The 18,342-nt window shown below is 38.7% G+C and overlaps 1 protein-coding gene across 3 annotated transcripts in view; it reads right to left on the bottom strand.

The window, feature by feature from the left end:
* camk1b (calcium/calmodulin-dependent protein kinase Ib) overlaps positions 1–18,342 on the bottom strand; it is a 34,039-nt gene that overhangs the window by 13,067 nt on the left and 2,630 nt on the right. For all 3 annotated transcript variants that reach the window (XM_068315501.1, XM_068315499.1, XM_068315500.1), the window contains one exon: positions 14,424–14,537. In XM_068315501.1, the coding sequence (XP_068171602.1) occupies positions 14,424–14,509 (86 nt within the window). In that variant the 5' untranslated portion in view covers positions 14,510–14,537. The remainder of the gene's footprint in view (positions 1–14,423; positions 14,538–18,342) is intronic.

The raw sequence follows: 18,342 nt of genomic DNA, 5'->3' as shown, positions 1-18,342 counted from the left end.
GGAGAGCGAGCCAAGCCCACTCGGACCTTTGGGCAGAAAGTTTATTTATAAAAAGAACAAAGACGGGACTATCAACCAAAACGCAGTGATTTGTACCTTTTGTAAAAGAGAATTTTCATATCACCGCAGCAGCTCCAGCCTAACGTATCATTTAAATGCAAAACATGTCAAGGATACAGAGTTGTCTGTTGTCAGTTCCTGTAACGTTAGCTTACCCTTTTAAATGCCTGTTGGCATCTTGCTATTGATATTGCCTGATTTAGAGGCATGTTATACTATTAATTTTGAATTGCTGTATTGAGTCATCTTTAGTATTAATTTTGATTGAGAGTCTGCTTCTGTGCCTATTTGAGACTCAGCCATATTTTATTTCTGAATTTTATTTATTTTATTTAACTATATTTGTATTGCATTTTTGAGAAATGCACCTGACCTAATTTGTTTACTGATGTGCTTGGCCTATTGTCTTTTAAATATCATTTATAAAGCACACTTAACCAGTAAAAATGTAGATTTCAAATCTTTTCTTCTTGGTGTATTCTATTGATTAGTCATGCACTACAATTTTGTAATGTCCTAGAATTCAAAGTCTTTATTTGGGGCCTTCAGCAGGTATGAGATTAAAATGGGATTAATTAGATTAATTAATTACAAATCCTGTAATTAATTCTTAATCGCCTGACAGCACTAGTAAATATGTTTCCATGAGGTTCAGATAAGAAACAGTAAAGGTCCTTCATATGCAAAATGCAATTGTGTGGTTTTCTAACAAAAATACCTCTTCTGTGTGCAGACATAGGAAAACTCCATGTTAGCTATTAAGAAGGGGCTGACTATGATATCAGAGTGGACTTCTGGAGAGGGGCGTGGCTAACCTCAACACATTTGAATTTTAAGGCCCAGACACCAGCAGGCAGCCCATGACCTGAGGTGCTAAAAAAGGGTTATACCAGCATCCGATAAGTCATGATCATAAGCAAAGCAAGTATATTTGAATAGCATTAATTCAAAATGCTTAAATTAGTACTATGACATATTTTAGGGACTTCATATTCGGAAATAAAATTATTGATAAAAGTAATATGTTGGACATTTAATATAACAGAGCAGCTAACACAATTTACGACTGAATTATCAGTTTTCTCATATTTAAGAACTGGTAACAACAGTTCATGATGTCATTGGTGTACAGATACCAAAGTGCAATTTTATGTTAAGTTGTGACTTCAGGTCTAAGTCAAACTAGCAAAAGCACAACAGAGACAGACATTTCTTTTGACCTGGTGTATTTGGGGTAATAGATTTGTCTTTGAGATTTAATCCAGCATCTATGCATGTGTGTGTGTGTGTGTGTGTGTGTGTGTGTGTGTGTGTGTGTGTGTGTGTGTGTGTGTTGTGTGTGTGTGTGTGTGTGTGTGTGTGTGTGTGTGTGTGTGTGTGTGTGTGTGTGTGTGTGTGTGTGTGTGTGTGTGTGTGTGTGTGTGTGTGTGTGTGTGTGTAAATATCAGTTGTTAGACTGTGACAGCCACTCCTGGCCAGTAATGTTTTTGTACACACATTTTTAGACTTAATAAAAAGCAGACCACAAATCTTCTGTGAAAAATATTTCATTCAGTCGCTTTAATATTGCTCCCTTATTTTGGGTTTCAATTTATAATCTGTCTAACCGTGCAAATCATTTATAGATGTGTTATAGTTTTTATTTTGGAATATCTAAAAACTTCCAACATGTGAACACGGATGCTGGAAAATTATCAATGTTTTTGAACCTACAGGTGCTCAAGTATTTATATGTAAATTAGATTTGTTTACGACCGGTTAAACCAGTTTTATCTAGACCTATTTTAAATTGCATGGGAAAGAGAATAACAGAGCAAGAAATGCCTCATAGCAAAAAATGAAATAAAAAATGGATATGTCAACACAAGACAAATAGTGTATAATTAGAATGACACTTGGTATGACAATTCGGCATAAACCTCTAACCAAATGATTCTACATGTCTGTTTAGTTTGGCTGGACACACTCCTCCACAAATATATTTGAAATGCTAAAAAACAATGGAAAAGAAATAGCTGATTTTCCCATTTATTTGAATCTATAAACCTATAGAAGGTTTCTGTCCAGTAAGTCAAGATTTTTACAGCTGCATTGTCGTATGTTTAAGAATAGCAGTCTTTTTTGTTATTAATTCAAGCAATTGAAGTGTAAAATAATGCAAACAGGAAAGCAAATACAAGTTTACCAAGTTGTACTACAACCAAATGCAAAGTTAATCAAATGAGATCTGCAGTAATTTACACCTCTTTTGAATTCAAACTTATAACTTTCCAAAATAAAAAAAAACTTTCCTGAGAATGAAGCCTAGTAGTCGCAAACCAATTTGAAAGTCAAACTATGACAGAAAAGCCATTAGCTTTGGCAGAAATCCAGCGGTGTGGAGGACGCTCTCAGTGCTGCACATTCCTGCGAAGCATCTGGAGGATTGACTTGACATTCCCCATGCACCCACTGACAGACCAGGGGGCTCTGGGGAAGTGCTGTACAGTAGTGTGCACAAACACTGGCAGAATCTGAGAACACTAATGTGTCTCTTACTATGGATCGTCCGATTGTCTGCTTGGTATTTTTCAGCTAAATGCCTCCTTCTGATACATATTAGTCATTTAAAAATAACGAAATGCTGTGAAAAACATTCGAAATATTTAATTGTTACGACCATTTTATTTCAAACTTTAGAGAAGGATATTATGAGTGGTTAATCTGGTTGGACCTCTATTTCTCACACTTGCAAATGAAGACAAATAATTAAACTTGCAGAGCTGAAGTGCAGTTTGTTCGAAGCAGAAGACTTTTGTTTCCTATCATGAAATGGTACTTGTCAGTGTTTACATGTAGCACCAGAAGACACTTCCTTCTTTCTGAATGTCAGTGAACTTTAGGGGAACATTTTGGCGTCGAACACAACCCCAATGAAAACAATTGAACTTGGCATACTGTGTATAATGCAACATATTCCACAAAGCAAGGTCTATTGGTGATTATTGTGTTTCTTCTGAGTGTTATACTATAATAATACTGAAGCTGGCTTAAATGATCAACCAAATTAACAGTCAAGAAATTTGTCTCCAACAACAACTCATTGTTCTGTTGTCCTCCTAAATAATTACACAAAGAAATCACCAGCAACGAAAAAGAAGAGAGTGATCTGAAGCTGTGTGGAATTTTGTCAGCATCCGCCAGGTGTCAGCTGTCGCTGAAGTCTACAGAGAGCACAAATGTTTTGATTCTAGATATCTTAACTAAATTCCCACCGTCTCTAATATTCACTTTTAACCTTAAACTGACAGCTGAGGAAAATATGAGGAGCAGCTGTTATGAAAGAGTGCTGATCGGTAGAGCGAGTTTAACAGAGCTTAACTCGAACAAAGGTTTACACTGGATTAAAAAGTAAACAACTGTATTTACTGAGCTGTTCCTGCTCCTTACCTGACACTCTTATCATCACCACGGGACGAGCGTCCAGGAAGAGGATACACACACACACACACACACACACACACACACACACACACACACACACACACACACACACACACACACACACACACACACACACACACACACACACACAGCTATTAATCACTAAATCCCTAGTAAAGACATGTGTAATGCCTCCTTTATTCAAGCATAGGGCGTATTCTCCTATTTCATATTTACACAATTTAACAATGAGGAGCACCAAGCAGATTAAATATTTACATGTCAAAAACAACATATATTCCTCTGATCCACATTGTGTTACTTTGCACAAATCTATTCAAATACATTTGTATTTTCCTATATTTGTATTTGATGGGATATGAATCGGCCTTTCTCCTTTCAGTGCTCAAAAAATGTGAATTTAGCAGTTTTTTTCACTCATTAATCTATTGATGACATCCCTCTCTTCTATCTTTAAGTAAGCAGCTTTTTACAATTACAGATTTAATGTTGCTTAATTTCTTTTATGTATGAGCTGCCGTGTCAATGAGTATATACTCTGATGTTTCTCTCACCACAGGAAAAGAAGAATTTTGATTTAAAATGCCATCATGCATGTACACGTACTCCCTGCCACATGATAAAGACTTGAAATAAATGTAAATACAATCTCGCTGATCATCATACAAGTCTGCGGTCACATCCACACGAGTAAAACAAAATGAGTTATTCACACACTATAACATGTGATTACCCCACGCGAAAATAACATAAATTGCTTTTGTTTTGCAGTGACAAAGAAGACCCACTTCTTGTGTGTTATTATGCCAGTTTGTTTGTTTTGTGTTTATTTTCTTTGCTGATAACTTGATCAAGAAGGTATGTGAGCAGTTGACAAAATGTTAGCAATGAAAAGGTCGCAGAGACACAGAGAAGGGCCATCTGTCCCAATCAGAGAGATGAGAGATGACCAACTGTGACGCAGGCCATGAAACATAAATAGATCTTCTTTACTGTGTGGACTATCCAGAAATAAGTCTAATCACAACAGTTCACCTTATTTGACAAATTAGACCTAACATGACAATTCTACATTAACAAGTGCTACAACCTAGATTTTAAACCCTCCTGAAATACAGTGTACCGGTAATTTATATTTTTTATTTTTTTTAAAGTAAATATTGGAGAGTAATACACAAGTTAAATGACGTAAGCATACTGGATTAAAGCCTCCAAAATCAATAGTTTTATAAGGAACACAAATGCCTTTTTCCCGCCCACAGAGATTACACACCAGCATTTCAATTAAGCCTCTTCTCTACATTACTTTTTGTATTTTTCACTGAAAAAGACCAGGGCAGGATGACGCTACACTGGTGGGGCAACAGCAAGCGCTCAATGACCAAAAGAGGAACAATGTATGACATTACAGCCTCAGGTTCTACCTGACCTGTAAAATGTATTGTGAAATGCAAAGAATCGATGGACATAAGCCTTCCCTGCTACATGACGGCTGATCCCATCCTCTGATTGGATGATCATCTCCACAAATTTGTGCTGTCTCACAAAATTGAAAATATTTATGGCAAATAATCATCTCCTTTCATGTAGCTGACCCTCACTGCTAATAGCAGTTTAATATTTTTGCGGTTTTCGGTAGCACAAATCATCATTGACATGTTACAGCAGTGATTGTTTTATGATTCCATTAATAAAGACAGTAAAGTGAGTGTGAACACTTTTGTGGTGAACACTTTCAGTCCGAACTACAGCTTCAGTAGTTTTCATTGTTTGTGCATTCACTTTCAGTCTCAGAGTTAAGTTTTAAGCATCAGTTCTTTCTACATGATCTAATGAATCCACTGTATATTATCTACAAGACAAATAAAAGTTGGTGTAGACAAAAATGCAGCTAAAACCAAAGAGCGAACATTGCACCAATCAGTGAATGTAGTTATTCTGTGGTGTGCTTACACTTACTTCATTTTAGTAAAAAAGTGCCATTTTGTCCCCATTTGTTACAGCCTTTTAGGTTCCCTCCTGTCGCCTAGCTGTCCTCTGGTCTTGTTTCCTTCCACTTCCTGATTTCATCCCTGGCTGCTGATTGGTGCAGCATGCTTTACCTCAATCTAACACCTGGCCAGCAATCAGAATGGCAGTTCAGACATTGCGGCTGGTTCATCATGGACAGTCCATCTTGCTTGCTACTGAACGATGCTGTATTTTGTGACCACGTTGAGGAAATGGGCCAAGGTATTCACCCCTTGATTCCAAGCAGATACTTGTTGTTTCATTTACCAGAAGTAGAGGTGCTGCTCACCATTTTTTATTTTTGTACAGTGGTTTAGAAGGAAAAGGGATCCATCTCTCTGCTGTTTACGAGGAAGAAGAATCCACCTTTATTTGTCCCCGTAGAGGAAATCCTTTTTCCACTGGAGTTTATAATTAGTAATTCATCACAGATGTATAGGTACAGGCCCAAAACACACACACACACACACACACACACACACACACACACACAGCCTGTAGGCATGCAGATTTGAGACATAGAGTGGCGAGCAGCTCCCTCGAGGGGTGCCCAAATGGGCAATGTATAACAGGATGGTGTCTTTGCACAAGGGCACCTCAAGGGCACATCTCCACTGCCAGTTCACACTCCAAACTTTTTGGTCCACATGGGCCTTGAACTGGCCACCTTCCAGTCCCCAGCCCAAAACCTAGTGGACTGAGCTACTCCAGTAAGTTTCGTTACAGAGGAGAGCATCCTGCCTCCATATTGGTCTTATGTCCACTAGCATAGGCTGCAACATACTGTGTTATAGACATATGTCCACATATGTCTGACATAGAGGCAGATGGCCTGCATGAAAGATGGCATGATCAAGAACAATGAAGTCCACTATAAAAAATGAGTAGAAAGGTGTGCATTTATGCTTCCTGTAACCAGCTCCATTAGGCTGATCTGCTTAATTTTGAATCTGTTGTCGTTGTCAAAAGTAGAAATACTAATCACCATAAGGGTAAACATGGACACCTGGAATAAATTAATCTTTAGAAATAAGGTAACATGCATGTGTGGGTGGACTTTTTTCACAAAATCCTATCCACACATGTAAGCCAGAATTAAAAGGCACCAACTCGTCAATGATTTAGTACCTGCTTATTATGATATGCAGAATCGGTTCTGATTTTGTGTCCCGCTCTGTGCGGAGTTTGCATGTTCTCCCCGTGTCTGCGTGGATTCGTTTCGGGTTGTCCAGCTCCCTCGCACCTCCAAAAATCAGTGCTTCAAGTTAATTGGCTGTTCCAAATTGACCGTAGGTGTGAGTGTCTGTGTGTGTTTGTCTTTGTCTCTGTGTTGCTCCACGGCGCACTGGCATCACGCCTCAGTTTCCCCCCCCTCACGCCCAAAGCCAGTTGGGATAGGCTCCAGCTCCCCCGCGACCCGCAATACGGCGGATGTAGCGGTCAGGAAAATGGGTGGATGGAGTTTCCCTTTGCTGATGTCATGTTCTCTATGTGAATGGATTTAAATTCCAAAGCAAATTTAAAGATCAATTGTTGTTTGGAGTTTTACTACACATTTTTTGTGTTCAGGCTTTTTGGGGGTTGACTTACCAGAAAAGTTGTCATTTTAATTCAAGACCCCTGACATAAAGGATTGCAATTAAGCTGCAAAACAACAGACACATTTCCCTATGGCTTTCTAGAGCCAGATATATATCTAAAAAATAAATAAATAAAAACACAGTGTTCTCAAGACAGATTTCCGATATGTGGACAGCTTGATGTGATTTGGGAGTATGGGAAATAAGAGATTATAACAATGGAAAAAGACTGTGGGAAAGCTGCACAGCGAGTGTACTTAACATCATTATGTGAATATATGGGGATATATGGCTATGAGCAGATGGGGATGCATAAATGGGACAGACAGTGGGCATATACAGTAAGTGTGTGTGTGTGTGTGTGTGTGTGTGTGTGTGTGTGTGTGTGTGTGTGTGTGTGTGTGTGTGTGTGTGTGTGTGTGTGTGTGTGTGTGTGTGTGTGTGTGTGTGTGTGTGTTTTCCAGGAACAGCAGGCTCTGCCGTGTTGAGCTACACTGTGCTGAGACGCAGGCTTCATTTCAAATTAGGTCAGGACAGGGCTGAAGGGCTGAGAGCCGTAAGCAGACGTGGATTTTCAGGATTGGGCCTGGGTTGGAAACTGTTCCAGGTTGTCATTTTTCTAAGGGTCTTTCTTTTAAACACTGGCCAGTTTAAATGAACATGATTTAGTCTCACTTACAAAAGCAAGCCTTTAGAAAACTAGATATATCTTAAATAAAATAATTTGAAGTAGCCACCTTTTTCTTTCCAAAACAACAGAAGAAATAGCTTCCTACAAGTCATAATTCTCACTCCTGTTGGGATATGAGATGGATAATTGTCTTATTCTTTGAGGTCAAGTACAGGAGCAGCAACTTAATGAAGGAAGCTCTATCTCATCTTCCAGCTGAGACACAATTTAATCTGTGTTCAAAAGAAAAGCCAAGAAAAGAAAAGTAAAAACAAAGAAAGTAATTCAGACGTCTGGAGAGGCTAGAGGCATGTGAGATACTGTCATGATAAAACAGAGATATGATTAGCAGGAAAGAAACATGTTGAAATAAGCAATATCACAGGAAAAGAAGTGGATGCATTTTGTAGTTAATGACTAGGGGAGAGGGAGAATTAGGATCAAGACTGTAAAAGAGAACTACATAGAGCCACAGATGAAAAATAGATGAGGTGGGAAAGCTCTCATGCTGGGAGAGTCATCTGCTCCATAAAATGGTTGTTTCCTTTTGTCTGGATTACTTTGTTAATCATACTTTTAAATTTATGCGCTTCTGTCTCAGCAAACAAACATTTAATAATGGAGAAGCAACAAAAACAGCACCTAAATAATTCCAAGAAATTACAATTATGGGCTCCTCACTGTGTCTACAGCTAAACTGCCTACATGCATGCAAAGACTACTTTATCTACTTATTATCTGAACTCAGGAAGCAAATTAAGTTAACAAGATGATTTGACGTCTTCACCTAAAGTAAAATGCTTTTTTGCCTAATTAGTGTCAGACATGCAGCACTACAAACGTTGCTCAGTGTTATGAGTACAAAGATCCAACAACAAGAAAAGATGAGAGACTTTAATTGTTAATAAAAGGGGCCTTTTCAAGATATGATTGTGAAAGCTTTTTATATCAAGAAAATACTTGGGAGTTAATCATAATTTCAATACACAAATAACAATGTGATCAAATTAGCATGATGAAATCTGAACATTTTCCCATTGGCAACAGGATGGCATACATGTATTAATAAAGTCAGACGAGTAAAATAATACAGGTCAGAGAGTCCCAGCTGTATACACTTTAAAGGATATACTTCATACGATAATTAGCTTTTGAAAAGATAAGCATTTTATTGCAGCTTTATCAAGAACATTTTCTTTTACTTCACAGACATAATTTGGAACAAATCTGCAAAGTAAGCAGTGATTCACAGGTCTGGAATGCCTTCATCCTTTAAACTCATGGACTTCCAAGATATACAGTTCATAATCTGGAGGTGTGTATGACACCTTTGTCGGGTTTCACAACACTGGCTAACAGTAAGAAGTCAGCGATTTCCATAGTTTCCACAAATACCAGTTATGATCAAGCATGCCTGATATTAATACAGAATTAAAGCCTTTCACAAATCTTTCTGCTTACACACACACACACACACACACACACACACACACACACACACACACACACACACACACACACACACCACTGAGTGTTGAGTTATAACAGAGAGAGAGACCCCGTTTGTGTACCACATGACAACAAAACCCCTTTAGGAGATTTCAAACATCAACAATTGCAACATGTCTGGGGTACAAGACATAATTGAATAGCTTGAGCATACCTGCATAACAGGAAATAGCAGGCATTAAAGACATCTACTTTGGTCTGTCCTTTATCCCCAGAAAATGAAACAGCAACAAAGATAAACTCACAGAAATGGCTGAGAACAATCAGAGATCCTCAGTTTATTAGTGGTGATAAAATAGAGTTATGTATTAATTCAGAGATTTGGGAGAGAGAACAGAAGAGAGAAGAGGAGAGAGATGGAGAGAGAGAACAGAATGCTAGAGGAAAAAGTTTTCAAGAACAAAATGCAAAGTAAAAGACATCATGACACCAACGCTTTAAGAAAAACTATCATCAACACAAGTGTTGTTGATATTAATGCTGTCCTCTCTCATACCCTCCTTGTCCTGAATCAATTGTGCCTGGGGGCTGATCATGTGACCAGCGAGGGCAGGGGCCACTGGGTGACCGGTCGACGTGAATGACAGAAAAAGGCAGGGACCAATCCATTAGGCTAACGATTTTAGATGATTGTGCCACACTCGCCTGCTCTTCCCCTCAACTTCCTCTTTCCCATGCCCCAGTCCAAGTTTGCAATGCATGCTGGGATAAGAATTTACCCTTGCTAATGTTCGCATGAGATAATGCTCAACAATTAAGATGTGTGTGTGTCCTATGTGTGTCTTTATACACCAGCAGAGAAATCGGAATGCTGGAAACTGGTTATGGGAATGCTGGAATAGCATTCCAGCTATTCATGATTTATTCCTGATGATTTCACTTATTATAGACGTGTGAGTCAAATTGACTGAATGCTAGAAATATTTCTGTGTAACTTGGTAGAGCGGCACAGTGGCGCAGTGGTTAGCGCTGCCGCCTCACAACACGGCGGACCCAGGTTCAAGTCCCGCTCTGTGTGGAGTTCGCATGCTCTCCCTGTGTCTGGGTTCTCTCCGGGTTCTACGGCTTCCTCCCACCTCCAAAAGCATGCGCTTCAGGTTGATTGGCCGTTCCAAATTGCTCGTACGAGTGAGTGTGTGTGTGCACGGTTGTATGTCTTTGTCTGTGGCTCTGCGGAGTGGTGTCATGCCCGGAGTGTCCCCCTGCCTCGGGCCCTATGCCGCCGAGATAGGCTCCGGCTCCCTGTGACCCGCTGCGGCGGATATAGCGGTGGTAATCTGAAGATGACTGTCTGACTGACTTGGTAGAGTTACAGTATCTGTACCGAAAGGATCAGTGTTTGACCTACAAATTGGAAGTCTGATTTAAATGATGACATACTGAACAGCAAAAATACCATGGAAAGTGTATCAATATTTGAAAAAGAGCTAAGGGAAGTTCCATGGAACCTTATGGAACCTTAAGGGGAACTTTATGAGCAGAAAGTACTGGATGTGTTTACAAAAAATTTTTTTTTGCCTACATTCCTTTTTAAAACCTTGGAATTATTTTAAAAAGTGTGATATTAAGGTTGATAGTGTTATTCACCTTAAAGAACAGACAGTTAGCTGACTCTATCTTGAGTATTATTGAGCTTAGGCTGACATGTGAGATCTGAATAATAAAGCCTTTAAGGTATGTAATATTTAAAGTTACAGATTAAAATAAAAGGGCAGGGTGACTCATCAGAATCTCCGTTCCATGTAAAAACAGTGTGAAACCAGAAAAACCAGAGAGCAGTTATGCAGCAGGTAACAGGAACAAGGAACCATAATGAAGCCGGACTGCTGGTGGTTAGGGCGTGGTTGAACAGAACATTAAACAAAGGAGGGGGGGGGGGCAGATTAACAGAAGCGAAAGAAATGAGGAAAGAACGAAGACCAAAGAGGATTTCACTTGATTGCAGTGAAAATTACATTGGCAGTTTGAACAGAATTAATTCCCATCTGCTTTGATTACAACACATATGGCAGCAGCTGGGAACTCGTGGATCACTGGCATGTAATTTAAAGTGTCCTCATCTTTAACATTTTTTTCATGAAATGCAGTTAAAGGAAAGAAATAATCAAATGTGATGCATTTTCTGTGTGTTCACAAGCATTGAGGTGTGTACACTGTAATTTTCATTCACTGATTTGTCACAAAACAGCCATTAAAGTATGAATAATACAGTTTTTTGATACAATGTACAATATTCTGTAATTGAGAGTTGGAGATTCTGGGTTATTCCTTCACAGCTAAATGAATAGAATTTTTTTTGAGAAGGGATTATCGATTGATTGGAAGATGAAGTGATCCGTATCAACTACAGTGCCTCTCCTTTATGGTCAGGGAGGCTCAGCAAACAGATATTCATTTATAGAGAAATGTATGTGTCCCTTCTTTTATGTGAGCGAGTCTATGTCTTGCACATTGCACACATATGCACCCAGCAGTGGATTAATAATAGCAAATCAAAAACTTTGTTTCCATAGTGACTGTTTGAATCTATTATGAAAAGTGATTCCTGATGTTACCAAGACAACAATCCAGCAAAGGCAAATGAACGTGGCTAACAGCTGAGTGATGTGCTGAGGTGGTGATCTCTTCATAAACAAGCTCGGCGAAAAAACTGGGAGCAGGTGTGGAAGGGAAGGCAGAAGAATAAAAGGGTTGTGTAGGTGCACGCAAGATAATGTAACCACATCACTTAAACATGGAAGTAAACATTTTCCTTTGTTAGGGTGCTTACAGTAGAGGCACAGGCAAGGAAGAGTCAGTGCATCCATAATTAAGGAAAATGAGGACAGTTCCATAGCCTTGCAAAACAAGCTCAGGTTTTGTCTTGGATTTGTTGTGTGTTCACATAGCTAATCCTGGTCAAACAAGGATGTAGGTTTAAGTAAAGACACTTCGACTAAGACACCTTGGATCAACATCCAGTCTTGTGACTCTCAGCATTAAATATTATAAAACCCAGGGTAGAGGTTAAAGGGAGGTTTCAACACATCAAGAAAAGCAGGAACACACAAAAGGTCATCGAATTTATCAAACTATGTTACACAGTAATACCGCTGGTACATCAGAGTGGGAAGTGACAATCCACTGTTGGAAGACATGCTCTACGAAACTCATTACCGTAAATACATTTCACATGTAAGATGACGATTACTTGAAAGTACTAAAATGAAAGTAAAACCAAAAACATTTGACTTGAGCACTAGTTAATGTTTGCAAGTTTGCAATGACACAACTTTGGTTTTGTTTCATAGCTATACAATTCAAGAGTCAGAGCAGTGCATGAAGGCATGAAAAGGAACAGTCATGTTGTTGTCGACGGTGAACCCAACACATCACTTTGCAACTTAGGAATGTGAAAGTGACAAGTTCTGGTGAGAGCTAACAATGATCAGTTTTATGATACTTTTGGTCAAGGATTTGAGAGTTCTGCGCATTTAAGCATTTGACGACCACATCAGTGCAAATCCATACAAGAATTACAGTATAACATAATATTTTTGAGCAAATTGTTCCCACAGGGATTTAAAAAAAATAACAGCACTCCCTTTACTTTTAAATTTTAAGCGACATAACAAACTGACGCAACCATGAAGCATCAGAAAGTATGTACACCATGAATGAAGGTATAAGAAGTCAAAGGGCAAGTTAATGTGCAAACTTCCACAAAGCCCCTCTACTCAAATCAATCTCACACAGTTTTTTAAAGGACAGGTGGTCGTCTCTAATGAAGTAGACCAACTTGTGCTGGTGAAGATCTGCAGCATTTGATCCAGTCATCAAATTAGTTACTGGTTTGCAGCCGTCCAGGTGTTTTGTTCTAGAAGGCAGTTCAAAAAGTCACATGAGTGACTTCATTAGATGGACAGTGATTGAACTAAGAATGTGATCTCATTCATTTTTATGTGTGTGAACTGAACTTTGAGTTACTTTATCTCAAGATTGATCTTGCACAATGACAATAATGGTAGTGGTTTGCTTCCTTGGTCTAACTGCTTAATTGCTTCAGTCGTGCCTGCTTCCTCTTTCATCACCAGCTCTCTTACTGAGTAAAAACTGCATTTTTTTGTCCAGAGTCACCGGTTTAATAAATATGCCTTCAGTCGAATTGAATTAAATTCAGCAAACCAACAACTCACCAGGAACTCTGACTGTAAGGCGTGCTGTTATTTTACAGGGCTGAAGCGTGGCGGTGTTCCAGTGTGAACTGCAGGTGATTTCAAATGTTGTGCCTACACTCATTTACATGCAAGGAGCAGAAGATCTGCTTTCCTTTTCTTGTTTTTTTACGTGGATTGTCAACACTGTAAGAAAGGTAATTGACTCAGAGTCTGACATTAAGTGAACTGAGCTCTTACAACCACAGGGTTATACTGCAATACCATTCTATTATCTGTCTCTGTATTGAAGAAAAAAATTCCACAAGGTGAACATTAAAGTACAGTATACTTTGTCATCTACTTCTTAAACTGAATTAAGCTACTTGCATTAAATTATTCTCTTGATTAGGCTTGTCAGGTTTTGTAAAATGCAGGACTGGTGTTTTAAGTATGAATATGTGTATGTGACGATTCAATTACACTAAGTACTTTATGTATTAGAAATACTACTGGTACATCTTCACAATGTCCCATACAAGAAAAAACAAGTAACCAATATCCATAATTGGTATTGGGAAGGAATCAATTACATTGGAACATCTACACCCTTTGAAGGTTTTTGAAGAACATCACTGTGCCTCTAATGGTTCTTTGAATGTATCGTTCAGGTCCTTTTGGTAATGAGGGATCTGGATGACCAGCATGGAGATTTACTTATTCTAAATATAATCTTGGGTTGTATTTACAAAAATCACCACCTAATCAGCAATCACATGAACTCATCTCTGCCTCTTGAAATGTTTGTATCTCAAATAAGCATCAATGATTTTTTTAAAAGAGAATTTAAAAACAAGGTGCCTCCTGTCCACCTGACAGAAAAAATTGTCAAAAGCTCATTAAATACATCTTTGAAAATGCAGAAACACATTTCCCTTATACTCAAATCATTTCACTGTTTCTTGAGAGTAAAAGAGCTGATATAAGAGTTTTTGCTGTTGACGCTGTCACACTTACGTTCCCAGGACCTCCTTGAAGTCGTACTGATCCTTCACTTCTGTGGTCTTCTTTTTCCAAGCATGGCATTCATCACCTAGCGGCATCTTCTTGTTATTACGGTCAGGAACAATACTAGTGAAGAAAAAGAGGATATTGGGCACATAATGATTAATACCAGTACTTCAACTGTACTTCTGATTCAAAGCTGCAGTAAATACAATGCTGCACTCATGTACTTACATGGTTTTATGAGTTAAAGCATGAAATCATTCAGTGTTACGACTTGACATCAGTAGATTTCTTGGTGTTTGCTGATTGTGATGAGAAACCAATACTACGGAAAAGTATCTGTATATCCTCTGTTGTGAGGCAAAGCAGGTTTATTTTTAGTACATACAGAGGTAACATTTGTAAAACTTCTTAGAGCCTGCTCCTATCGTTGTGTGGGTATTTTTTGTTGTATAGGCCAGCTAATCACAGAATGCACCATAGATTTCAATGTGTAAATCCTACTTCATCCTGAACACAATTTTACATACAAACCATATTTTCTGACATGGATTGGACACAGACTGATGTATTTCAATATATATTGACGTTTTAAAAAGTTAAATACCTTCAGTCAACACAAATTCTATGTCACAAATGGTAAAGGTCAATAGTCAGAATCTGCTAGATTAATAATTAAACTAATTTAACTCTCTTGAAATTATTGCTGCTGTAAAAGAATACGTACGGCTTAAAATAAAAAGTGGATCACCATTGTGATGGAGTTGCAAAAAAACTGCTGACCTAGCTTACATAATTCAAATTGATATAGTCCTAGAAATGGGCGGCACGGTGGCGCAGTGGTTAGCGCTGCTGCCTCACAACATGGCGGACCCTGGTTCGAGTCCCTCTCTGTGCGGAGTTCGCATGCTCTCCCCGAGTCTGCGTGGGTTCTCTCCGGGTTCTCCAGCTTCCTCCCACCTCCAAAAGCATGCGCTTCAGGTTGATTGGCCGGTCTCAAATTGACCATAGGAGTGAGTGTGTGGGTGAATGATTGTTTGTTTCTATGTGGTTCTGCGGTACACTGGCGTCGTGCCTGGAGTGTGCCCTGCCTCACGCCTTGAGACTGCCAGGATAGGCACTGGCTACCCCGCGACCTGCGTTAGCGGATTAAGTGGGTTGGAAGATGAATGAATGAATGAATAGTCCTAGAAACAGTGAAGGGTTTCCCCTGTTTCCTTCTGACTAAAAATTTGGGGCTGATCAGAATTACTACCTAACAGAAACATAATGGTATACTTTTGTTTTTGAAATGTTTGTTGGAGGAATTTCTCTCAAAAATTTAGCAAAAAATTTTTTTTCAAACTCTGTCAACCAAAGATCTTTCATTATCAGAAATAAAAGGCTAGACATCTGTCAGTACGAATGTCCCAAGAGTGCGATTATAGAACCCATGTTCACTGACCATAATGCACACTTTTCAAAACACCCACCCCCTCAACACCAACACTCTGTCCCCTATTACAGCGTACACAGTAAACCAAAGTTCAGCCACGTCACTAAACTAGCAAACGGCAGCAATGGAAAGCGTTTGAACAACTCAAGTTGATTATGGTAACAAGCTGCAGTACGGTAAAGATCCCTGTCGTTAAAATGTTGTTAAATAGGTTGTTAAATTGCATATAATAAATAAACGTTAAATAACTTCTTAATTCTTTTACTATAAATTGTGAGAAAGGGGAGAAAAGCATGTCTTGCGTACGTACGATTATTGGGAGTTCATTTCAGCAAATTTCTAACCTAAATATCAGTAAGAAACAGAAACCATGGCAATTATTTTTCTCATTTTGTTGTATTTCTCAGGGGAGGTTCACCTCCAGATGTTTTTCTTCATCATGCACTCAACACAGGGAGCGATCACAGAAGACCTGCTGTCACTGTTATCATCATCTAAACCCAGTGAGTTCCTATAACTCAAGACCTGGAGGACTAAAATAGCCCTGTTCATATCAGCGTGCCTCACTCCTTCTCTGTTCCTACTGCCTGCCTGGCAACTTCACCGTCTGTCTGAACGAGATGATGCAACATTCACATTTCATTAAAGACAATATAATAGCATGGTTTACCACGTCCTATCATCTCACATTCAGCACATTTAAACGCTTACAATCATGTGAAAGGGTGACATTGACTGACAAATGTGAAGACACTGTTATAATCTCAGGCATACATGCATGCGCACAAACAAATGCGTACATGCGCACGCACACACGCACGCACACACAAACTCGTACAAACACACACACGGGCAGTCTTGCTACCTGCAGTAGTGTCAGAAGTAGGCTTCATACCTGTTGTCATGGAAACCTAAAAGAGATGCTATGGTATCTGAGAGTTTTAATTGCTTTGAGGTCTCAAGGCAGGTGGTAGCTAAGGTAAGATTTTTTTTCTGGCAGCTCTGACAGCTAAGTGTCAAGTTCAATTTTTAAAAAAAATGAAAGCATCTGGTTGTGGTTTATGGATACGGATTAGATGTATATATCTCACACAGCAGTGAGAATGATGTAATGTTATTTCATGTTCTCTGCATACGGCACAACTCGTTATTTCTACACAACTAGGTATGTTTTTAAATATCATATTAGTACCCAAGAACTTACTCCATTTTCAGTTCATAATTCATGAGAACTTGTAACTGGCTGTACAAACCTGAACAATATGACCATTTAAATTGGTATCTGAGCATTTCATCATTTCCTCCACTGCATTTGCATGCTACTGAAAGCAAATGAAGTGAGAGGAAGTATATCAAAATTAAGCCTGAAAAAGCAGCATGCAAAGTAATGTGCTTTGAGGAAGCAGTGAGAGGAAAGGAAGTCAACTGTGTACAAAGGCTTTCCTGGTAAAGCCTTCTGTTCCTGTCTAATCACTGGCGTAGAGGACAAACAAACATACATAGTAGACTGTAATTCTATTCCTGAGTACATCTTACACCGGTCTCTTACTGTGGAAATTGAGAATGCATTACCGAGAATGATTTTCTTCCTTCCTGAATCATTTCATTGAAAATTGATCTGGCGTAAGTCAATGTGTACTAACTGAAAATGGAAACTAATACAATACAGGACTGTTTGCTCAAATAGTGGGGTGTATTTTTCATATGCTGAGATTCTTTAGGCTTTAAAGTATCTTGTTGCAAGGAGAGTATGTTGAGTTTCTAGTGCTGAAATATGACATTAATGCAAATCGACATTGATCGATTATTCAAGAAGCTCAAATATGATAAACGTCCTCATCCTCTATTTCAAACTGTTTGCGATCCAAAACAATCATAGACTTCCCCTCTTAAAAGCTAACATTACAAAAGCTTTAACATTCCTTTGAGTTTAAATATACAGATTTGTCATTATTTTCGGTAGCCTAGATGATAACCTGTCCAAAATGAAAGACGAATTATTACTGGTAATCATTATATTTAATGTACTAAAATAATACAAAATTCTCAATTGTTCCGGGGCCAGCCCAACCTTTGGGCTATAAATAACTGCAGTAGCACAAGACAATGAAGGACCTTGAAGTGTGAAAACACCTCTCACATACTGCACGTTTGTAGCATCTCACCTTGCTCATATGGAGATGTATGATAGTGCATGTGTTGAGAATGAATGTTATTGTGAATTTTAGTCATTTAAACATCAGATATTTAAAATATATATATATGCATAAACCTTTGCTTGCCGTTGCTTATATATCTCTTAGCAATCAAAACAGTTAGCAATTGTGTATCCAGGAAATATCAGCATGCACCTAAATCTTCTTAATCACATGTTTTGTCAGAGCACAAGCATCTGGATATTCCTTCTACGTTAGGTGACTTAACATTAGTTTTTGGGGAACACGTTTCGAGCATTGAGGTCAAAGTTGAGTAAGATGTATCAGGCAAATACTG

The sequence above is a fragment of the Antennarius striatus genome, chromosome 5, assembly GCF_040054535.1.
Source record: "Antennarius striatus isolate MH-2024 chromosome 5, ASM4005453v1, whole genome shotgun sequence".
NCBI lineage: Eukaryota > Metazoa > Chordata > Actinopteri > Lophiiformes > Antennariidae > Antennarius > Antennarius striatus.
This window is presented reverse-complemented; position numbering and strand designations above follow the sequence as displayed.